Source organism: Amphiprion ocellaris, chromosome 11 (genome assembly GCF_022539595.1).
Source record: "Amphiprion ocellaris isolate individual 3 ecotype Okinawa chromosome 11, ASM2253959v1, whole genome shotgun sequence".
NCBI lineage: Eukaryota > Metazoa > Chordata > Actinopteri > Pomacentridae > Amphiprion > Amphiprion ocellaris.
Genome location: NC_072776.1, coordinates 2,835,189 through 2,859,700, shown reverse-complemented (window position 1 = coordinate 2,859,700; position 24,512 = coordinate 2,835,189). Strand labels below are relative to the sequence as shown.

General features: G+C 44.5%; 1 protein-coding gene across 3 annotated transcripts in view; it reads right to left on the bottom strand.

Annotated features, from left to right (window-relative positions):
- The window catches only part of klf12b (Kruppel-like factor 12b), a 39,724-nt gene extending 15,447 nt beyond the window's left edge, over positions 1–24,277 (bottom strand). The window contains exons 1-3 of one of the 3 annotated variants that reach the window (XM_023276635.3): positions 24,226–24,277; positions 9,418–9,500; positions 2,029–2,581 (exon numbers count right to left, since the gene is read on the bottom strand). In XM_023276635.3, coding sequence (XP_023132403.1) covers positions 2,029–2,581; positions 9,418–9,483 — 619 coding nt within the window. In that variant the 5' untranslated portion in view covers positions 9,484–9,500; positions 24,226–24,277. Of the gene's footprint in view, positions 1–2,028; positions 2,582–9,417; positions 9,501–23,941; positions 24,184–24,225 lie in introns of those variants that run through there. The other 2 variants (XM_055015096.1, XM_023276634.3) reach the window with 2 other exon arrangements.
- Between the last annotated feature and the right edge of the window lie 235 nt (positions 24,278–24,512).

Genomic DNA, 24,512 nt, shown 5'->3' with positions numbered 1-24,512 from the left:
GCTGGAACTCTGTTGGAGCTTTTGCTTTTAAAGGTTTCTACTGTTGTCGTAGACTAAGACATGCAGAGTGGTCACCAGCTCGCCTACCCTATGGAAAACCTGTAATTAGCTAGAAATGCATCGTGTGTTGGAAAAAAAGGGGGTATTTTGAACGAGGGACACAAAGGAGGAGTGGTGGAGAGGTGGGCAGAGCACCGGATTTCTTTCTTTCTCTCCTGTTGTTTCCAGTCAAGCCCTGTTTCCATGGCAACCTCCTGCCGGAGACAGGGAGACAGCAGTGAAAGAAAGGGTACCCGCCCTCTCTTAAAGAGGATGGCCAACCTGTTTGTGTGTGTGTGTGTGTGTGTGTGTGCACATGGGAGAGGGGATGTGTGTGTTCATACAAGTGTTTCTGCATCTATGTCGAGAACTTCAATAAACCACATTAAACTTCTCGTGGGGATTTAGTTTGGGTTTGGGCCTAATGTCAACAACTTATTCGTTTAATAGTCACACCTGAGAGTGAAAACTCCAGATAAGGAAGCACCAAAAACAAAACATCTCATGCCGAAACATGATACCTTGTAGCACTTCATTATTTTTATTTGACTTTGGAATTTTCATGGAAGCCTTGCATGAAGCGCAATAAATAGCAAAACGTTCTGTTTGTCGACTGGTTGCTCTCTCATTAAAAGTAACTGCATCCACCACACCCAGCACTCACTCACCCTGTCTCTTTGTGCTCAGTGCCTTCAGAGCTGATGTTGGACCGTGCATATGTGCGTGCATGTGTTTGTTTAAGTGCCACCCATCTTCAATATCCATCCACACCCTCTTATGCAAGCCTTGTTTTTCCTGTCCTTCCTTCTTCCCTCTCCTCTCCTCTCCTCTCCTCTCCTCTCCTCTCCACTCCTCTCCTCTCCACTCCTCTCCTCTCCACTCCTCGGGAGCAGACATCCCAGCATTTAAAACGCCCATCTCTGAGGACCACCCCACCCAGCCGGCCAAGTGTCTGTCTGAGCACATGCTCTAATTACACACCCCTGTTTGTGCCTGCTCGCATGTACAGTACGTGCACGGGTCTGAGTGCAAGTCTAAATGTGTCGGTCCGTTCTGCAGGGAGTGACAAGGAGCAACTTCTTTTATGGCCAACAGTTGCCCTGTGTACAGCTCAGACTTGGACAGAAACACCTACTGTAGGCTCTCTTCCAGTGGTTGGCAGTAAAACCACACCCAGAGAGAAAACCAATAACACAGTCAAGGTGAGGCCAGAGAGGTCTAACGCTCAAACTACCTCAGATGTTTGCTCCTACAGAGGGAAAGGTACCTGCACTGCAGGCTATTAAAGATGGGAAATGCATTCAATCTGTGAACCTTATACTCACTCTGAAGCGGCAACATTTTTGCCTGAGGGGTCATCTCTGCAAACATGCACTCTGTCAGGCTGCACAGCGGGGTGTCTGGAAGTTATTTTTTAACTAAAAACACTGCAGAACACCTGGGCATCACAGTTTGCTATTGAGATCACACAGGTGTTGCAGCTGTGAGCTCTTCACTGCTTAATACCTGCCGGTTTCATCGCTAGGTTTCAACCCACAAACAGCCAAACAAGACATTCGCTAATTTTCTCTAATGATTCCCACTTAAACTTTTGTGGTGACTCCTTCTTTTAGAGGCTTTCATACACACATTAGCAAGAGTACTGTTTAATTGCACGACTAAAACATTTGCTTGTTTTGATTGACATGATTATTCTATGTGAGAAAATTGACTTCTAATTTATACTTTTCAAAAAGTGTCTTAAAATTGGGAGGTACAGCTCCTTAGGAGACACATCAGACTGCTAATTTTGCTAAAAACATGAATATAATCATAAGACATTAGCACAATTGCATCATCATTTCCCTTAACTTTCTCAGGGCTTGAATGTTTGCTGGGGCACCTGTGAAATAACAGCATTTCTTACTGAAAATAACATCTTAAGACAAATCCCCAAAGAGCAAAGTCAGCCTTATGAATATGGAGCGAATTCTGAGAGCATCGTCTCACCTTTGCCCTGGCTTTTGGCCTCGTCCAGCAGAGGTAGCATGATGGCGTTGCTGAGGCTGGAGGGTGATCGAACGGCAGTGGTGTACATGAGGGGCAGTGACTGTACCACAACTGGGATTCGGTGAACATGGCTGGCCAGCTTCGTTGCTCCCTGCAGGCTCAGAGGGCTGGATGGAGGCGGCGGCACAGAGTGCAGAATGTGCAAATACGGCTGACCTCTCACCCCGGTTCCAGGGGCGACCAGAGGGCCTGGCGTGAGCACCGACGAGGCTGAGGTGATAACCGACGGAGAGGAGGAGGAGGAGGATGACGACGATAACGAAGATGGGGAGAAGGCGGATCTGAGGGGGGATGATGATGAGGTCGCGGTGGGGGCGGCGGATGAGGAGGAGAAGGAGGAGGGGCGGGGTTTGTTGATTGACAGGTCGACCGGCTCGGTCTGTGTGTGGAAGTGCAGGTCGTGGGCGAGCAGGTCTTCTGGGGGTTCGGGTTTAACTCTGCTGAGGAAGAAAGGGACGCCGTCCATCGCAGAATAAGGGCGCACTTTGGGTGACTGTGGGAGCAGAAGAAGGAGTCACATTAGATTTCATTCATTTTAATGGCACACCAATGCAGAGAAAAGCTAGAAAAAGTGAAACCATATGCCTAAATTAGACAGATTTTTGTCACTGAAATGTTCCACTTATTCCACGAGGTGATAGGTTGAGGAAGACTGCAAAAACTCTAAATCTTACCAAGTCTATTTGTCCTATTTTTAGTCAAAATGTCTCATCCCACTTGATTTAAGATAAATTCAATTAACAAGTGACATTTCAGCAGATGGACGGACAATGCATCTTAAATATCCTGTTAAGTCAAACAATCTTGAAATTATCTTGTTTTGAGTTGGACTTTACAAGAAAATTCAAAATAAGTTTAATACATCTCAAATTAAGAGGTTACATGAAAGAAAGCATCTATTTTTGAGTGAAAACCACTATTTTTTTTTAGCATATCTGGTTTATTTTAAGACACCTAAGCTTGACAATCCTGGTCAAATAGAGCTTAAAATAAGTTTTTCCAGCTAATTTTGAGATCTCAATATTCTAAATATCATATCTTATTTCAAGAAATCTTACCAAGACATTTTTCACTTGTTCTATTGGCAGATTTTTGATTTTTTTTTTTCCCACTTATTTCAAGGTAAAACTTCCTGGAAATAATTTTTTTCCTTGTTTTGAGAGGGGCATTTTTTCCAGTGAATTAAGGTCAAAGATGACTGTAAATGTGGAAATATTTAATATACACCATAGAGGTAAACACAGTGACTTTTATACAGGAAGATCAGCTAATATCTTCATGTTCATTCAAGCATTCAGCTCCATCTATGAAATTTTTCTCAGTTAGCATGATGTCATACGCAGATGAAACGCAGGAGTAAAGATAGTGTCTCACACACTCGCCTCCTTTCACTCTTTCTTTCTTTTTCTCTTGGCGTGGGCTGCACTCTCTCTGTCTCTTTTCTTTTCCTGCTGTTTTCCATGACTCCCACACGAACGCAGCTCTCTTGGCTCCCCTCGTATCTCTCCTAAATCTCCTTTGTGACGGTGGAAAAACATCATATGGGCTCAATTTCCTGACCGTCTCTCTCTGTCTCTCAGCGATGGGCCTCCTAAGGCCAACGCTGGTGGCTCGGTGTATCCCTCAGCACATCTTTCACTTAACACCAAGCAGACTGTAACACAACCGCTCCATCTGTCCGCACAAGTTTCAGGAACCTGTTTACTCGGAAAAGAAAATAGAGGACACACACGGTGGAGAAACGGACGCTGCTACTATTTGTTTCTCCCAAACTTTGGCCCATGTTTGATACCACGATCTCTGCTCTGATGTCGAATTAGCCGACTTACATGCGATGTAGCTGATCTGGACTTACTGTGGGAGGGGTGCTACAGTCACAGTGGAGTTTTTCAGACGCTGAGTCACTGTTAGGGGCCATCGGGGACTAAGTACATCCAGGAGTTTTACTTATCAAAGAGGGACGGCTCATTAAAGTTAAAAATTTTAACTCAAACAGCAGCTGAGGCAGAATTGAAAACAACTAAAACATTCTGCACTGTGGATTTTCATCCTCACTTTTTGTTTTTGAGCCTCACATTTCTTTCCCCTTATGTAATGCTGACCGAGACTCGATCTGTGGTGAATTACGAATTTTTCTGACTCGTGTGTGTGTGTGTGTGTGTGTGTGTTCTTTTATGTAGTAGCCTACTATTTTTACTCCAGACTTGTATACTCGTTTTCAGCCTACAGGAAATGTTACGACCCCATGAATCAAAAAAAAAAAAAAAAGAAGCCTCTCACTGTGTAACTCCTCCTCGGTTGGAAAACAAACCCAGGCCCATGAAATACGCCCTCTGATGACCTCTGGAACTTGGTGAGGTTCAGGTCAGGGTCGATGGTGTCATGTCAAGATTCGTAGAACATTACGATCTGGTTTGTATACACCACCCACCATGCATTTGCAGTAGGGGTCCTATAGCACTTCTGGTAGCTGTTCTTTAGGGGGAAACATTTTAAGTGGTTTAATTAAGGCTTTTTTTATACAATACACAAGTTTAAAGTGCAGTATAGCAACTTTAAAAAGCTCGAGCCAGGTCGTTGTGAAGAAAATCAATGACAATCCCTCGAATCAATCACATCTTTTTCATCAAAACTCTTTTTTTTTTTGTTTGCACAGTACAGTTTACATACTGACCCTTTAAATCCAATAGTTATAAAGTTATATTGACCAGAAAAAGCCTTTTGAGGTTGCTCTCAAAGAACCCGAGCTACAATAGGGATTCTGCCGGGACAACTAATCCCCCTTAATAAAGACATATGTACACGGTTATTAGATCTAATAAAGTCAATAATAGGACAAGCTTGAAGAGGAGGAGCTGGGAGCGCTGGGAATGGAAAACGGCATAAGGGGTGTCAGCAGAGTAATAGCGAGAAGTGTCAGGTTATAAAGGTCGCCTTGTACATCTGTATGATTGGATTTTATTTGTCATTTGGCAGCCAAGCAGCTAATGAATGAGCCACTGATGGCAAAGCATGAATGAAGCAGCTGATGCCAATCAGCTGATGTAAGCTCTACTTTGCTGCTCCGCCTGAACCAACGCAATGCTTCAGCTTTTTTTGTTTTGGAGTTATTTATCTACTCATACAGTCCACACAGGAGGTGCAGCATGAGAAGCACAACAGATTCAGTCATCTATGAGGGTCTATAAAGGATGCAATCAGGCGTAGCTCACCAGTATTTTGGTATCACCAGCAAGAACCAAACGAAGATTTTAAAGAAGTACAAAAACATGCATCAGGTCACATCCATGCACACACAAAACCTGCATAGACAACTGGAAGGATTCAAATCAAGTCTTTTCCATTAAACATACGTAAGGCCAAAAAAATGTGAATGAAAGGTTTTATCACGCCTAAGGGTGACTTTTAATAATTAAGTTAATGATCATGTGAGACTGACACCGAATTTAATACAGTTTAATAATACATATCAATGTATTTCCTTTGACTTAATCAGAGTCTCCATTGAAGCTCCTTGTTAGCAGAATCTAGATAATCAACACTGAGATTATCCTCATGTTAAAGAGCTCACAGTTCTGCTATCTACTGAGTCAAACATCTACTAGGAGGAACTTCCATCCATCCATCCATCCATCCATCATCTATACACCGTTTTATCCTCATGAGGGTCGCGGGGGGGCTGGAGTCTATCCCAGCTGACTTGGGGTGAAGGCAGGGGACACCTGGACAGGTAACAGTCTGTCACAGGGCTACATACAGAGACAGACAATCACACATTCACACCTACGAACCATTTAGAATCACCAATTGAAGAGGAACATTTCAAAAGAAATATCACATCCAGTAACTGTAAATATGTAAGTTTTTGACGTTTAATGTCCTCCCTGCTTCTCTTGCATCAACTCCTGATGCATTCTCTCCCAACAGCCTCGGGCTACCGTCCAACTGCTTTAGCACATGATCTCTGTGTTTCCATGTTCTGTATAGGAAGTGAGTGTCACAGCCTGCCTGGAGCTATACAGCCTGAAGCCTTCAAAGCCATTAGCTCCACTGAGGCTAATCTCACTGCTTTGGAAATATTCTCCTTCTCAGTAAGTGTGTATGCAGCATTAATAGTTCTCCCCGATGGTCAAAGACGTGAAAATACATCATGTGTCGACCACAAGTGTCACTGAAGTACTATAATATTCTCTGATTAACAAAACAGATGTGTTGCCCCAGTCCTGAACTCTGATTGGCTGGATCAAATGACACGACTGTCTGAAACTGAATTTTGAATTTGAATTTAAGCGCTAAATTTTTATTATTTATTACAGATAAGCTAAACTGTCCACAACTAAAAAGAATAACTAAAAGCTAAATGACAAACTAGAAATAATAATAAACAAACACAAGAGTAATAATAATCATAATAATACTAATAATCCCAATAATAATAGTTATTATTTTTATTTTTATTAAAATTGTTTACATTTTATATCTGCTTTTTAAGTTTGAAAAATAAACTATTAAAAAACAATTATAAATATTATCTAAATATATACTATATAAATAAACTATTATTATTATTATTATTATTATTAGTTTATTTTTCAAACTCAAATAATAATTATGATTAGTTTATTTTTCCAACTTACAATACAGATCTAAAATGCAAACTATTTTTGTTTATCTTTATCTAGTAAATACTAGAATTGTTATGTGCAACTAGGGAGTGAGTGACTTTTGCAGAATGGCAGAGAATTTAACAACAATAATACTAATTCTACAATTGTAACTTGGTTTTATCTTTGTGATTAAATCACAAAAAACTGCAATTTCAAGTTGATTAAGCAAAAGCATCAGGTTAACAGCAAAAACCCAAGACAAATAGCATTCGTTTACTTTGTCCAGGTTGCACAAATAAAGTTGCACCACGTGTTCTATTTAAATGTTCTCTTGAAATTGGAAAAAATAAATATTTCTGGTGTAACAATCTGTTCACATTTAACATGTCCTCTTCCTGTGGTGCCGGCCTCTCTGACCCACGCTGATCCCTGTTACTCTCTGTAAACTAGGTTAAGGCTGTTTCACTGACCAAGCAAGCAGTGCCAGTTAATTATGAACCACAAAGTCTGAAGTAATGTGAGGAAACATTTTCTGATTTAACACCAAGGTAACATTAACTTAACTGTAGGGAGACATGACACCTGCAGCAAAGCGCCTCGGTAAATACATTTAAAGACGACTCACTGTTTTGACTTGTGCATTCTCATTTCAGTAACAAAACAATCTGCTATCTCTTTATTTCAGTTTCATAGCTACACCACAACCATCAAAGTTAGGAACATAGTCATTTACAGTCCTCTCTGGCTTCTGTGCAAAAAAAAAAAGGAGGGGGGGACACTTGTGTGGAAAGGTCAAATCTACAGATATGCAAAGAGTTACACAACAATGCAAAACAGAAACCTAGTTGCATTTTGGGGTCATGTTCTCAAACACATCTCACCCGGCAGAGATGGAAAACTGAAGCCACCCCCACTCTCATTCTGACATATACAAGCACTCAGATATGCGCTCAAACCTACACACACTGACACACGTAGAAAGAGCCGCTGCCTGCCTCTGTCCTCGTGCCATTGTCTTTATTAGGGGATACTGGTTAGCGGGGCAGATTTTCCAACCCCTTGCAGGCGAATTGTCTAACGAGGCAGACCATTTCCAGCAAGCCTTTGGCCCCACGCCACCCAAAATGAAGACCACATTTCTGCAGCAGCCTAAACTCTGTCTGTCTGTCTGTCTGTCTGTCTGTCTGTCTGTCTGTCTGTCTGTCTGTCTGTCTGTCTGTCTGTCTGTCTGTCTGTCTGTCTGTCTGTCTGTCTGTCTGTCTGTCTGTCTGTCTGTCTGTCTGTCTGTCTGTCTGTCTGTCTGCCGTCTAAAAGGGAAGCTCGGTCTGTTAGGGCGAGATTGGATCTCAGTGCACTTCAAAGCTGTGTGGGCTACAGCGCTCACATCCTGTCTGTGACTGACATCACTACGCCGAGAACGATTTCAAACCCCAGGCATTAGGTAGCGGTGCAGGATCACAGCTCCCGAACCCTGGAGCACCAGCTGAGAGCAGGACACCCAGAAAGCAACCACCTGCTGCCCTCACCATCAGCCCCTTTAGATGTGAGGAGACCGATTCTTATCAACGCAGAGCACCTCCACGGCCAAACAATTCTCTACAAGACTTGAGATAACCCGATAGGCTATCAGCGGCTGGTATTTCTCTCATCCATCATGGGGTAATGCTCTCAGGGTTCATCTCAACAAAAAGTGCTCCCGGTGATGCATTAGGGGGTAAAGATATTATCGATACGTTATGAATGGAAATCGATAATAAGTGAACACTAATTCATCATGATTACAAATATTAAGTGGCCTGCACCCACTGCACACACAGCTGTGGCAGGAACACAGAGCCCTTGTAACCTAGCAACAGCTTCACCATAACAAGACCACTTTATTTCTAGGTACGTCAGACCAGAGAGCACTGATACAGTATGTGGGCCATGAAAAGCTTGCATGAGGTGGCTCCGTTTTACCTAACATGGTCAACACACACAGATTAATTGAACGTTGAACTTAAAAAAAACAATGTGAATTTTAATTACGCAACGTGGCCTTTTGGGTAAAACAAACTCATCACAAACCAAGTGTTTTCGGTGGAAATTTAACCGCCACTCGCTATAGTGACGAGCTCCTCTGTGTGACAAATTCGTATAGAGTGATAGAAGCAACACAGAGGTGACGGCGAGATCTGTGAGAGAGCAGAGGCAAGCGTGAGATACAGTAGAGGAAGAGGAGAATCTGTGATATTTGTGTGCAAGAGGGAGATTGTTCATGTGTGTTTGTGTGCGAGAGCCTGACAAAGGGGAGGATGAAGGGAAATGGAGGGACGTAACGAAGCAGGAACAGACAGAGATAGATAAGATTTAGAGTTTCCCATGCAACCCTCCTTCCCCAGAGCAGTGACTACATCTGCGTAATCACCCCCAGCCAGCACTGGACTCCGCTGGCCCCAGTCACCTCCCCAAAAGACCCCAGTGCATTCCTGCTCCAGCTGTGGCTCTCTTCCTCCTCCTCCTCCTCCTCCTCCTCCTCCTCCTCTTCTTGGTTCTTCTCTTCTAACTACCATGCTCTCCGACCACTCCTCTTAGCCCCCAACACTCACTCTCTCAGTCACTCACTTGCTCAGGCCTGGGAGTGATTATCGGCCCATTGCCGGGAGGAGGAAAGAAGGAAGGGAAAGGAAAAGGAGGAGAAAAAAAGAGAAGAGAATTGTCTGGAAAACAACTGCTCTCTTACCCCTTGTTCCGATTCCAGGGGCTCAGCTTTGACTCGGACTGCAGGCATTCCGTCAAGCATTAACATCCTGTTTCTTAGGCTGCCTGTAAAGGAACACAGAGGAGGTGTAAGACGGGTGTTTTAGCATGACTAAGCAGGTCCCACACTCAGTTATTCACACACGGACATCTACAATGTTGTGCTTGCACCCACTGAGAAGTAAACACGTCAGAAATAGACAGGAATTCATGTTTATGAATCGTCAGAAGCTGACAGACAAAAGATGCACATAAACTGTGTAAACTCAGCGAGGGCACAGCATGACTCCCTCCTCTCCATAATAAAGATTTTCAATTGCCTGGTGGGCTGCTGCGGGGCTAATAACACTTCATAACGCTGAATAAAATCCTCTTAAGACTTCAATGGAATACAAACACGCGCTTTGATACAGTTACTCAACAGCATCAGAACAGCCAGACGGACACCAGAGTCTCCACTGTGACCACCAATATAAGGAAAAAAGAAATGTCACTTGGAATATTTTACACTTGTGAGAACACACAGCCACACTTTGGATACTTTTTAATATTCATCCGTCCCTCCTTCTAGATCTGAGCACAGCGTCCTGTGAAGTGGGCAGCGGTGCCCGTCTCCTCAGCTCCATGCTGTGGCTTTAAGAGGGATAGTCGGACGGAGCCAATGACAACAATGCATGTTCCGTATCCCTCAGCTGGGGCCGACCTGAGGTAACCCTCCCCTCTTATTATTTTAGCAGCAGTACATGGAGGAATGCAAGCAAGGCCAATAGATTCTAAACATCTCTATTACTCTCCGCTGTTGGCACCGGCGCCAGGGTTTGTGGCCCAATCGCTACAGTCAGCAGCACCGGGACCATCGTGACCATTATTATTCTGAGGAGAGAAAAAAGCTGAGCCAGTGATGAATGACATATATTATCTCCATGTAGCTGGATGCCTGGCTATCTAATTATCAGAAGACAAGCATCTACTGTATGTGGAATGGCCTTTGTTTTTGTTTTTTTTACTCAGCAAAAAAAAACATTTCTTTAAAAATTGTCAGAGCAAAACTCATTCAATGCCACATTATTGTTCCTGTACCTCTCAGATTCTCAAGCAAAAGGAAGAAGAAAAAAAGGCTAATCCTGACTGTGTGTGTGAGGGAGGCAGAGAGAGAAGGGAGGATTTACTCCCTCAATCTGCAACCCCCCAGATCTCGCCTCTCAGGTCTAAGTCCCTCAGGTACCCTGGCTGTGCTGCTATTGTATTGTTGTTCAGGATGTCCTTCGGCTTCAGGTCTTGGTAGGCCCAGATAGCGTTGCCATAGTAACGGCTGGGCGGGTGGAGTTGCAGCCTCAGTCCAGCCTCGAGCCATGTGTTGAGGAGAAGAAGAGAGACGAGTGCACCGAGAGAGGCACAAAGTGAGGTTTGTTTTTCTCCAGGATGACCATCGTTCCGACAAATTCAAGAAAAACAAATACAGATTTCTCCACGTCAAGTCTGAACTGTCAAAAGGAGCCTCAAAAAGTTTACCCTCTCCAGGCTCATTTGTTCTTTGTTCCTTAACCACACATTTCAATTCTATCTTTCACACTTCTTGAAAGCAGCACCCCCACCTCATGTGCCTGAAGTCCGGTTAGTCCGGCAGGTCTGTGATCACCTTCCTAATGAACTGGCCTGCAGGAGGCTATTCAAAGGAAATCAATGGCTAGTGCGTACTTCTGCTTGCGACTGTAATGACCAAAGCCCTACCAGCAGCGAGGGGCCTAACACTGAGTAATGAGCCAACAGAGGAGCGCTGTGCATCGAGGAGTTCGTGTCGAAAATACTTTGACTGAGGTCAACTGTCAAATGCATTTGCTCCCGGGGTAGGATCACCTCCACCGGTTAGTACACGAAGACGACAAATCAAGAAGATTAAACAATAAGAACAAAGATTGAGCCTGAAACGACGGGAATTTGCTCGAGATGAAGAACCGATGTGCATCCAGCTTTCTCTATCACTAAATTTGGTGTGCTGGCGGCAGGCAACCAGCAGTGTGCTGTCCATCAGCAGTATGAGGCACTGTGTGTGGGAGACGGAGAGAGAGGGAGGGGGTTAGAAGGAAACAGGGTAGATTAAGATCACCTTTCCATTTGCTGCACTCTGAAATGAAATGGCCATCCCAGGTGTGTGGGGGAGTGAGATGGAGAGAGGAGGGCAGTGGAGTGTTGAGGCATCTCATTTCTCCCTCCCACAGACCCTCCCGTCCCTACCAAAATCCCTCGGAAAGAAAAAACATAAAGGACAGTAAAGGGAGCAGGTGAGGACTGAGGCCAGCTTTAACAGCAAAAAAAAAAACAGCTCCAAATGTACATCTCAGTCTTTTCTGCTCTCTTTGTTTTCCTGTTTGTGTGCCTGTTAATGCATTTCAAAGTATGAACTGAAACTCCCACTACATATCCACATCCATGACCTCAAACCCGGCATCTCTCGGCTCGCTGACAGCTATTGATGGCTGATGGCTGACTGAGGCAGCAGCGGCTAGCTGGAGACGAGGAATAAAGGCCGGATGGACTGCGCTGGATCGAACAGAGGTGAGAAACCTCTCTAGAAAATCTCTGACCTTCTGAGACTGAATGTTGACTGGTGGCATCATCCATTTGACTCACAAATGTCAAAAACAACAACAAAAAAAAAATCAAAAGAAAAGCTTTTAAAAATTCCAACATGCCCGTGCTGTGACATGACTTCTAAGATCCCAGTATGCTGACAGCATTATGAATCAAATGTAGATGGATTGTATTTAAGTTCATTGTTAAGTACTGAGATGTACCGAGCAGTCTGATTGGCAAAAAATAAAAAAACAAAAAGCACAAAGGTGTGAGTTGGTGTAGTGGGTGGTGAGTTCATGTTCTCTCAGCACATGCGAGTGTGAAAACAGATCCCGTTTAATACTGTCTCTAGGTGTTAGCGAAGCGCACTTTTTGTTCAGATGAAGTTAGACTTAAACAACCTCATGAATCCAGATTTAGTATCTGCCTCTGAGTGTGTAGTGCCCCTGCTTTCTCTCTCTTATACTGTAAGTGGACAAACTTGCACACATATGCACAGGGAAACATCGCACACCCTGAAACACAAAGCAACAGACGGGCCCTGCCAGCGCTTTGTTCCCATGTCGAGCGCCCAGAGCAACTGGGTGCATCTGTGTCACAGAGGCTGGACCTGCTGCCACGGAAAAGAGGAAAGGAAGGGAAGGGAGAGGAGAGGGCGCAGTGCATTGTGGGAGATACACGAGGAAGGATTAAGGAAGGTGATAGCGACGGAAGTGAGCGAGGGTCGGGGGGTGGGGTGGGGGCGGTGGCTTGTTGAAGAGTTGCTGGCAACAGCAGCGGTTGGGGAAGCAATCAAGGGGAGTTGAAGGGGTTGGAGGGGGGAGGGAGGTGGTGTTTAGAGGGGGAGGAGGAGGGAGTTAAAGAAGCTAGAGAGGGTAGAGAGGGGATATGGACCCGAGCCAAGGCCCGGTCGAGCGCAAAGCACACGGTGCAAGAATGCCAACAGACCCCCTCCCACCCGGTCCTCTAACCAAAGAGAGCAGAGAAAGAGAAAAAAAAAAAAAGCAAGAGAGGAAAGCAGCAAGGAAAACATTTTAAAATGTTGCAAATCAGAAACAAATGGTGCCACAAGTGCAAAATGCATGACAAAAAACTGAAAAAGGACAGAGCTGTAGGTGATGTGAGATGAGCATTTCCTGTGTTTTGTCTGTCGCTGGCCTCTCTGCTGCAGCTCACTTCCCTCTTCGGTGCCCCTGGACACCCTAATGTGACACACTGGCCCGATAACCAGCCTGCAACTCACCAGCACAATACTCCATTTCCTCTGTTTTCCAGTCACTTTTTGAAGAGCAGTGAAAGCTGAGTACATTCACGACACTCTCATTAGAAAAGTAATGAAGAAAGCGCTCGCTAGACAACGGCAGCCGGCTGAGTGACACTTTAGAATGTCCTTGGAAAGTAAAGCTTTCCTATATAGTTATTAAAAACCATGCTGATCTTGTTTGCTAGCAGTGTAGACACAATAGAGTTCCAGCTGGATCACAGCTGACTTTTCAATCTAAACCTCATGTTAAAGCTGTGTCTGCTCATGACCTCATCTTGTTGGCCTAATTCTGCTTTTGAGAGCTGAGTAACTGCACCCAGGCAAATAATGGCACTCGGTTTGGTTCAAGGTTTTAAAGGTTTGAATCTTCATCCCACTCGGCGTTCATCTGCAGAGTCAAGGTTTGTTAAAATCCATCCATTATCTATACACCGCTTAATCCTCACTAGGGTCATGGGGGGGCTGGAGTCTATCCCAGCTGACTCAGGTGAAGGCAGGGGACACCCTAGACAGGTCACCAGTCTGTGGCAGGGCTACATATAGAGACAAACAATCACTCTCACATTCACACCTACGGGCAATTTAGAATAATCAATTAACCTCAGCATATTTTTGGACTGTGGGAGGAAGCCGGAGTACCCGGAGAGAACCCACGCATGTACAGGGAGAACATGCAAACTCCATGCAGAAAGATCCCGGGAAAGCCGGGACGCGAACCAGGGATCTTCTTGCTGCAAGGAGAAAGTGCTAACCACTACACCACTGTGCAGCCCGGTTTGTTAAAATATATATTAAAAAAACACACAAGTCCTGCTATAAACACAGATTGTTTTTGCAACAAAAAGTACCATCAGGCGGTTTTAAAGATAACTTTTATGGATTTTAGAGCTCATATGTAGCTTTGACAAGTTGTTAGTTGGTGCTGCATTGGGTTTTTCTCCATACAAGATTTAATGAGGAGGTGCTCTGTAAGAGGAGCAAGTGGAAACTCCAAATATGGCTGACTTGAGCTGCCACTGTGTGTTTTTACTTCCTCTGTTAACACAAAACCTAAGGTGAACCTGAGGTGAAAGGAACGCTGAAAATCAAAGCACCAAAGTACCAAATATCCTCACTTTAAGTCCCTGTGCACTAAAGCATACATTTCCCATGATGCAACCAATGCATTTTTTGTCAGCCCCTACCTGCCTGGTAGGTTTGCAACTTTTAAGTCTATGTTTGCAATTTGAAACACATTTTTGGTCATAAATTTGCCTCAAACACTGAAACATATCATCAGGGCAAACACTGTCAGCCGTGACAAAATTCCCACAGAGGGCACAGAACAAGTGTTTTCACAGAGTGAGTCCCCGTGATGAGTTAACTGACCTTTAAGAATAAAACTAGCGGAGTTCCCCTTTAATCACTTTCTACAGCCAAGCGGCACGTACCAGGTAAACAGTGTGGATGCTGTTTTTGTTGTGTGTCTGTGTGGGCCAGGTGGGGATGCGTGTTTTCCCCTCAGAGTTCACTCCTGGGTGTACTGACATGGACATAGTCTTGCTTTTTTTTTTCTTTTTTAATCATTCCTGGCACTCTGTGAATGGTCTCAGAATTTCCATTTCATAAGCCGTATTTTCCTTGGCAACTACAGCAAGCGAACGTCTTTTTGGATGTTTCTGGGACATTTTTGAACAGAGCTCAAGAGAGCAGAGTGCTGCTACCTCTCTGCTCATAAAAGCGTGGACTTTCTGTAACTGCCGACATTCACAATGGCATCAGACAGGCAGCTTGTATGCACTGCCCTTAAAAATAAAGAGAGGAGCGAGGGGGGGAAAAAGAAGTTCCCTTTAGGGTGAAAAAACCCTTAAAAATGCACTCAACTGATGCTTCTTACCTCAAAACACCCTGCCCATTTCCTCTGAGAACGTATCAGTTCCACAGAGGAAAAACACAGCTCTCTTTAGGAACACAGCTATAAATAGACAGAACACACTTATCATATGTTGCATGACTTCATCTCTGGGACGTACAGCAAACCTCGGTGAACTTATCAGGTCTCGCAGATTCAAAAATGAAATTCAGTGAAATGACGAGCAGATACTAATTTTATACCCTAAAGAGAGCAGCTGAGGACTGAATCTGTCCAGCAACAAAATATGGCATTGACACTCTCTCTCTCTCATACTGACTCATCACTTAATGAATATGCCTTGTACGACCATCCTTGAGGCTTGTTGTGAAGAGAATATTATTGATGAAATGCTCATGAAAAAATAAATAAAACCTATGTACGAGAAAAAATAAAAGTAGATACTGTGTATAATAGACAGCTCCAAAGACTGGACACCAAAACCATTTGCACGGGTTGAATGTAGATGGCAAAGGGATGAGTATTGATTTCATCGAGCCGTGTGTCAGAATACATGTCAAGCTCCATTGTGGTGAAAGCCGGCTTCGAGAAAAACCTCATACTCGTGTGCATTTGAAGAAGAAGAGCCACACTGAATTATTACAGTCTTCTGTGAGGTTTCATAGAACTTATCTTCTAATCAAATGGAGTATTTTGTGCAATTGTGTAATGTTAAGGTTAAAGAAGCCTGAGTTCATCAGGTTTGATATGATATCTGATGTGGAACAATGTAGCGTGCCAACTTTTTTCTTATCCCTACACAATGACTTCATTATCCTGGTTCCTGTATGTATGAAATGCAAAAATGTCCCTTTTTATACAGTATGCATTACAAACTGGACTCTCTCTAACAGCAAGAGCAACTAAACAAAGTCAGATAAGTACAATATAATGTGTGTGTGTGTGTGTGTGTGTGTGTGTGTGTGTGTGTGTGTGTGTGTGTGTGTGTGTGTGTGTGTGTGTGTGTGTGTGTGTGTAATTGTATTACTCAGGCGGTGGGGGACATAAATCCGTTCACGCTGTCACATTGTGGACACACACCTCCCTTTTGGGGACAAAAAACAAGTCCCCAAAACATAAATCACATGAAGACTTTGTTGGGGGAAGTTTCCATGAAAACGAATGGAAGTCAAGGCGATGTCCTCTGAAGCGATGGAAACACGATTGTGTGTGAGAGAAAGAGCAGTGAACTCGTGTTGTTCTTGCCTGAGCCAGGGAGCTCAGCACCTGAGAGGAAACCAGCTCCATTTATAGAGAGTTGACACCCATGTAAATACACAGACCACACACACAACACACACACACACAGACACACACACAAACAACACGAGCACTAGCAAGGCCCACGGAAGTTCCCATATTCTGTTGGATTGCCCTTGGGTCCTTGCTATTTCTGCCAGGGGCAGGGGGATCCTGTGTCAGTAATCCTGTCAGGATGAGGGGGATGAGGTCTCCGGATGTAGCTCAAGTCCACTGCCTTCACCAGCGCACACGTATACACAGACACACACGTGAAAAAAATGATTTGCAGGAGCATGTTTCTGAGCAGAAACCACGTACGACGGTGGTTTGTCACCACAAAAAATGCACAGTTTGAAATGAAACATGCTCAAGCAGTGGCATTAAACACCTAAGCATGTGGCATAATGGCACTGTCACACACTAAAACACATTAATTTCACCCAACTACATGACAAACCAAAACAAGTTATGCAACTAACAATACTTTAACCGCATGCTGTACTGTATGTCTCTGGTGTCTCTTGTTAAGTGTGTCAAATGTTACCCAAAAAAAAAACATCACCACCCTCTAAAATATATGGTTTTCAATCACTCTTTTGTGAATTTTGTCTTTTTCTTTTTTTCTGTGACTGTGTCATTGTGAAAGATCCCCACCTCCACCATCACCACCTCCGTCCCTTCTAGGTCTTGTGAAACTGTGGGAAATGAAGAAGCTGTTTATTCTGAGAGGAAACACTCAAAGCGAAAAGAAGAGTCGGTCGCTGTCTGGTTCGTCTGTGTCTCCGTCTGTGTGTCAAATGCACTTCTTATAAAGCTGACTTCCTGAGCCCCGGCTCTGTTCTACAATCTGGCTAACACTCGCACGCGCACGCGCACGCGCACGCGCACACACACACACACACACACACACACACACACACACACACACACACACACACACACACACACACACACACACACACACACACACACACACACACCTCGTGACCTCTGAGTGCACTCGCAATGAGCGATATTTATCTTAGATTCGGAGACAGACACGCATACACATAAACTCTCTCTCAATATTGCAGCTCTGCCCATGAAAGAGGAATATGGATACCCATTCAACACAAACAGCCACCCACATACACCTACAGTATGCACACACAAACCATGCACAAATACACACGCACTCCTCCACAGTGCTCCAGAGAGAGGTAAACAGAAGAGTCTGACATCCTCTTGCATCATGTGCCTCAAATGCAGCAGAGAAACAGCTAAACAAGCTGTGACCGTGACAGCTCTAAAGTGAGGTGGCATTACTCAACTGAGCTCCGACTTCCAAGTCAAAGCAATTTGTGACACCATTCTAGACAATTTATGCCCAATTGAAGATAAATTTTGATGTAATTATGGGAAAGAATAAGTTAAACATTCAGCAGGAGGTGCTGGATTGAAATCGGCGTTAAGGGAAACCGCAAACACACGCCGCAAAGCAGCTCCTGAAGAGCCGGTTTACTATGAGGTCTTCTTGCTTCAACATAATCCGATGACCTCTTAGAAACACCACACACACACACACACACACACACACACACACACACACACACACACACACACACACACACACACACACACACACACACACACGCACAGAGTCACTTGCCACAGTAAATGCAGTACGGTCAGTGGCTGTGCATCTAAAATAGCCTCTGACACAAAAACCTCACTTGTACCAAAGGAGGGGGAGGTGGAGCCGAGCGAACCAGGATAAACGTGTGGAGCACTTGGCACAGCCGCACAGAAAGATACTGAAATATTCTTTTGCATGTGAAGTTTGCACACGAGAGAGAGAGGAAGAGGTTTGCTAGATCAATAATAAAAAACATGCATGCAGCGACTCAGTACCAGTCTCTTCTTTACTCTGAGCTCAGGTTGAGGTGACCACACTGCAGCACTTGGTAGTCACCTCAAAGCTGCATCAGGGGCACAATTTAGAGAAAAACTGGTGATTATTTCTAGCTGGAAACCAGTAAAAACAGAGAAAATTAGCAGAATAAAAGCCCGTGAGAGCATGTTGTGAAGGTATAACCAGCAGCTGAATCACAGTATCCAGTCAGTGCTCCTCTCATGCTGAGGTTACAGCTGCTTCTACATACTGAAAAACGAGGGTCAGAGTGAAACTCTGCTCTCATCTTCCGCCCTAACAGGGAGGTGGGATGCATTATATTAGCATCCTCACACCACCACCACCACCACCACCACTACCAGCAACCACATACTTTCACCCCCCTCTCTCTCCCTAAGGGATGACAGTACACTCCTGCCCTAATGGGGAATTCTCTGAGTAGCCTTTTATCCCCCCAGGCTCAGATATATGTGTAAGTGCTTGTGTTCCGACGTATACGCCTGAATGCGATCCCACCCCCCCTGCCCCTAACATATGCACTGTGTACATGCTACTCACAATGGCTCGTCTCCTGAATGCATCACGGCACTGGTGCACTCACATGCACTCTCACAGATCGACCTAGATGTTTTACAATAACCGTACAATGCAAGAATGCAGAGGCACCGACACACTGACTCATCTACGGTATCTACTGTAAACAACTCACGGTGAAATAATATCAGCTCAAACACTTAAACACACACTTATTTTTTCCTTTCTCTTCTCTTTGCCCTTTTTTTCTCACTTGATATCGCTTGTCATACAAACAGTGGCGGGCGCACACACGAGCTTTTTTCCTTATGTTTAATAGCCTCGCTTCTTGATGCAGCATCACAAAGAGCCAACCCTATCTAACCTTACTTTATGCTGACACAACCAAATCTGCCCCGACGCGCAGCACATGGAAATAGACAATAACGGACCAACCAAAACATTCCAACACACTGACACTTATTGCATCAAATGTGCGCAGTTATTTTCTGCTCACCGAGTTTTTCCCCTTGGTTTGACCCATCCCAGCTCTCCAACTCCACTCAATAAAAAGCCAGCAGCTGTGTTTACCTCTATTACTCATCTACTTCACTTCGATTATTTTACCTCTCTTTTTTAAGCCGTTACTGTACCATGTTGATACCTGGTCGCAGCGGCTAATTGAGAGGAGTTTAGGCCCATACTATGAGCCTAAATCCAGCTGCGTGGAATGCCACAGGCCTCCTAAATGGTTTCCACATGCTGTTTGCATAATTTCCCCCTCCTAACAGTTGACCTACAGTACAACGGTAAACAAAGTTCACAGTGATCCGTGCAGCATCTTTACGCAGGTCTGCTGAAACCATCTGCACCGAGGTTAAAGAGAAGCAGCCCCCCACAGATTCTGTAAAGGGAAACTCTTTCTGTTGAACAAAAAAAAAAAACTGCACAGAAATGGTCCAAAACACTGTGAAAATGCTGACTTCAAATGCTCTTCCATCCTCTTTTCTTGGCTTCCTTCCTTCAGTTAACCAACCATATTTGGCTAAAGTAAAATTACACACTAGGTTGAGAGAGGAAACGTAATCGCAGATAGACAGGCCTTCCCTTGACATACCTTTCCATCCCGGCCATGGAAACACGTTGAGCAACGTTAAAGTGGAGTCTGGGGGCAAAGCTCTGTTAAATGAGTCACTTCCAGTAAGCACTGAGTGTGCTACTCTAGGAATGGTGTCTTTACTCAAAAAAAATAAAAAACTTCGATCAATCCGCTGGTTAGACTTCCAATAAGTACTTTATTTTGTTTTGTTTGTTGAGTTTTTCTTTCTATCAGACAGAGAAAAAAACCTGGTTGCTCTGCAGTAGCTTTAACAATAATAGACTCTTTATTCAGCAGAGCAATGCGGCAAAAATTCTAAATACTCACAACGATGTTTTACAAGCTGTAATTACTCATTGTAGGTCTTTTTTTTTCACTATTTACACTATCAACCTCAGAGTCACTGGCTGTTGCACAATACTTTCCATGCTCTCTCTCTCTCTCTCTCTCTCTATTTCACTCCATCACTAAACACACATGTTGCAGCACTCCATGTACACCCTTAACTCAATTTTGGTAAACAAACGTGGGCTTGGACACTCGGGTCGAAGGTTGAATCCACAAGAGAAAACGCAAAGGGGGGGAAAGAACATTTTGTCATCTTCTGGCATGATGAAATAACAGCACAGGGAACTGAGCTCACAAACATCACCTACAAATACTATTATTATTTTTATGTACTTTTTCACCCACAACAAGTTCAACACAACTACTATCCAGAGTGAAACGGTCATATTTTTGTCTTTTACGCGTGATGTTGACATGCTATGAATGTGTGCTTCGTGGTCAGTCCACTGTGGTTGAGAGTCCTGGTTTGACAGCTCTAGAGAAAAGACACCACCTTCATAAACACAAACCCACAGAGTAAATGTCTCTCTAATTTCCCTCTCTCCCCCTCTTTGGCCTTGGCTTACAGTTAGGGACCCACACGAACCCAGCCATACAGTGCACTGCAGTCCATCTGCAATCAATGATGATACACTCCATAGCACCCACGTGGATCAATGAGCAGTCAGTCAATACGGCAGCAGTTAACCCAGCTGATTAGGGGGTAATGCGGGGAATTTCATCCCCCTGAATGAGAATTTGAGCCTACGCGCCGTTAACGTGAACAAACCGGAGTGCCGTGCTTCTTCCTGAAAGATTCAATCTGTCAACACAGGCCCCAATTTGTACGTTGTGATCTGTGGCTGACAGGAGATGCCTTTAGTCGGGGAATCCTGCCGGGCAATTAAGTGTCCTGGGCAGAGCCGCCTTGATGGACAGATAGAGTCTGTCCATCGGTGATTGGCTTTTTAATTGAGTCTCCCCCACCTGTACTGATCTCTATCATAAGCCCCTGGACCGTGTCTTGAGGTGGGGGTTGAGCCATGGAGGAATCAGAGGAGGGAAACAGCCAGAGGTGTGAGATGTAAACTGTTCATAAATACATCAACAAACACCCAAAAACAACAAGTAATCATTTTAAAGTGACAAAACTCTCTACTGTTTGTTTAGTATTAAGCCTGTGGCCATTCAGGGACAAATAAGGAAGAAGTGTGATGTTATCAGAAAGTGGAAAAAATCTGCACTAAGGCTGCAACTAATGTTTATTTTATTGTCGATTAATCTGTTGATTATTTTCTCAATTAATCAAATAGTTGTTTGGTTTATAAAGTGTCAGAAAAAAGGCACAAAATGTTGATCAGTGTTTCTCAAACCCCCAATATGACGTCCTCAAGTGTCTTGTTTTGCCCACAACTTAAAAATGTTCCATTTATTGTCATAGATGAGTAAAGAAACTACGTACTATTTAGTTTATTTTTCAGGAAAACTGCTACTCAAACTAATAAATTGATTGTGAAAATAGTTGGCAGTTCATTTAAAGGTGGATAACTTGTTAAGTGACCACTGCAGCTCTAGTCTGTAAAGGGAGACACTTGGGGCGGACGGAGGGGCCAACAAAATGACTTTAACACAGAAGAAAGGCATTTGTTTTGTATTTCCTACTGAAAATCGACTCATTTGTTGTGTAACTTTAGCCTGGTGATTATTATTGTAAACAAAACAATGGATAACCTCTATGACAAAACAGTCAACATGACCTTTCACATAATCTAACCAAGGATATCAATGTTGGGTTATTTTAGCACAGAGACATGTTGCAACTTATTTAAGATGCTTCACTTTTTTCCAAGTCAAGCAATTGCATCATCATTCATAAGCGCCTCTCACACTCGTGTGATTCTATTTTCGGCTACATAGATCACTGAAACCGTTACTGGTTCAAGCTGTTGCACTGAAGTCAGGAAAAAAACAACACGAGTGCCATTAATAAAGTTAGTAGCTTCAGCCGGGAGAGAGAATTTGCACCAAAAAATATTGTTTCTGTAGCTTTTTACTCTCTTCTAATAAGCTTTCAATGAGGAAATAATGTACTCTGTATCACTGCTGAGCTGTCAGTGATGCTCTCAATCCCAGTGATTATTCATTATCATTATCCAGCGCTGACTACGACACTTTGACCTCAGACGTGGTTCAACGACGCCGCAATTAACATGAAAGTATTTTTCAGTATTTTGTATCTTGTTGTGATAATATGTAGTCTGACGCTGTTCACTAGCTTCTCCAGTTTGGTCACCAGCGAGTGCACATATCCGTGTGTTATGAGGAGATCCATCTTCACCGTTAATGTGCAGCATAGAGAGTCGACTCCACACGTGTGATAATATCATTCACGCACAGGCAGAAGGCCCCTTTTGTAAATGGATTTAAGTCAGAGCGAGACTTTAAATGGGCACTAATCTCCCTCCCTGAACATCCAGGAGCTGCAGGGGGTCTCATCTGCACACACTCCAACATAAACCCACCACCCACCCCCACTGCTTCCTCCTATGCTGTATGTATTTACTATTTACGGGTGAATGAGACCTCACTTAAACAGCACCAAACACCCTCTGGCTGACACACAGTTCCAGGCGAGGCAGGGCCCCCTCCACGCCGCCAGGGTAAAGTCACAGAGGTCAGTGCTTAGTTTCCACATCAAACCCAGGAGCAGAGAGCAGAGTCTCATCCCTCCCTCCTCCTCTTCCTCTCCCACCCTCCCACTCTCTCTTTTTTTTTTTACCCCCCACCCTCTCCACACCCGCCTCCTCCTCCTCCTCCCCTTTGCTGGATGTACAAATGCCTTTGCTGTCAGCTCAGCCCTGGTCCCCTGTAATTGAAAATAACAGCCAAGGGCCAGCCCCCGGCCACTCTCCCCCAGCCTGGTGGCTCTCTGCCTCTGTGACAGCCACCCATCAATACCAATGACTATTACCCTGGAAGTGAGAGCGCTGCCGATGACATCCAAGACACCACCCCTGCAACACTCCCACACACACACACACACACACACACACACACACACACACACTAGTGTCCTTCCTCCGCTACCGAGCCTCATAATGTTTAACCCGTTGCTAACAGCCTCTGTCTCTGCACTGCTACATTAGGCTGCAACACAAGCACACCAATGCACACCCACACACACTTAAAGTCTCTAAAGACAAACTCTCCACAAGCAGCAAACTTTTTGTGTGTGTTTTCCCACTCTCTCCTATCCTCCGCTCAGACACTCAGTCCACAGCAGCACCATCTCTGCTCAGCTCATCTGTTTTCTCAAGTTGCTTTTGGACTTTGGGAGAGATTTTAAAACACGCCGGCTCTGGAAAAGTCCAGATGCCGCTCAGCCACTCAAGTAGTAGAATCACATTATTATTTTTTTTTTTTCATTTTCACACACATGACAGCTCATGAATCTGCATTGAGACTCGGTGTCCGGTCGGCACCATGCAGGGTCTCCTGTTTCCCCCCTCCTCTCCACTGACACACACCAAACACAATGCCATAGGTGATCTGAGTTGTCATCTTGCTTTGACGGAGCAATGACAGCTGAACGAAAACGCAGTGAACACAAGCACAAACCCCCAGCAACGTGACAAATGAAGCACACATAAGCAGCAGCAGCAGCAGCAGCAGCAGCAGAGGAACAGGACAAGAAAAACGCACAGACCTTGTCAGAAGCTGCAGAGCCGTGGAGACTAGGAGACTGTTTTCCTTCTCTACAGTCCTCTCTGTCTCGTCTCCTCCTCTCCCCTTCCTCTCCTCTTCTCTCCTCTCACTCTGTGTGTGTGTGTGTGTGTGTGTGTGTGAGTGTTTGTGATAGTGTGTGTGTGTGTGTGTGAGTGAGTGAGTGAGCAGCTCCCTCCCCTTCTGCCTCTCAGCTGCTCGGCTCAGGCAGTTCTCAGGAAATGAATGGGAGCGCACAGAGAACTGTTGTACTTGCAAATGACTTACCCCGAGTCACATGATCCGCTAAATGTAGGGTGGGCCGGTGGGTGGAGGCTTCATAAGCAAAAGGGAAGACAATATACTCTAAGCTTTAACAGCGTGCATCGAATTACATGGGGCCCCTCCGGGGAGGTTTCCGACGCGTCCGTTCTCAACCAGCGCGAACTCCCGTCTCTGTTCCCCGCCTCCCGGAGCGCAGCGGAGAGCCCCGGGGCTGGGGGTGAGCACCGGAGCACCTCCCCGTTTAAAGGGGACGGAGAACCGGAGGAAGCTGTGGATTATTTCTACTTTGT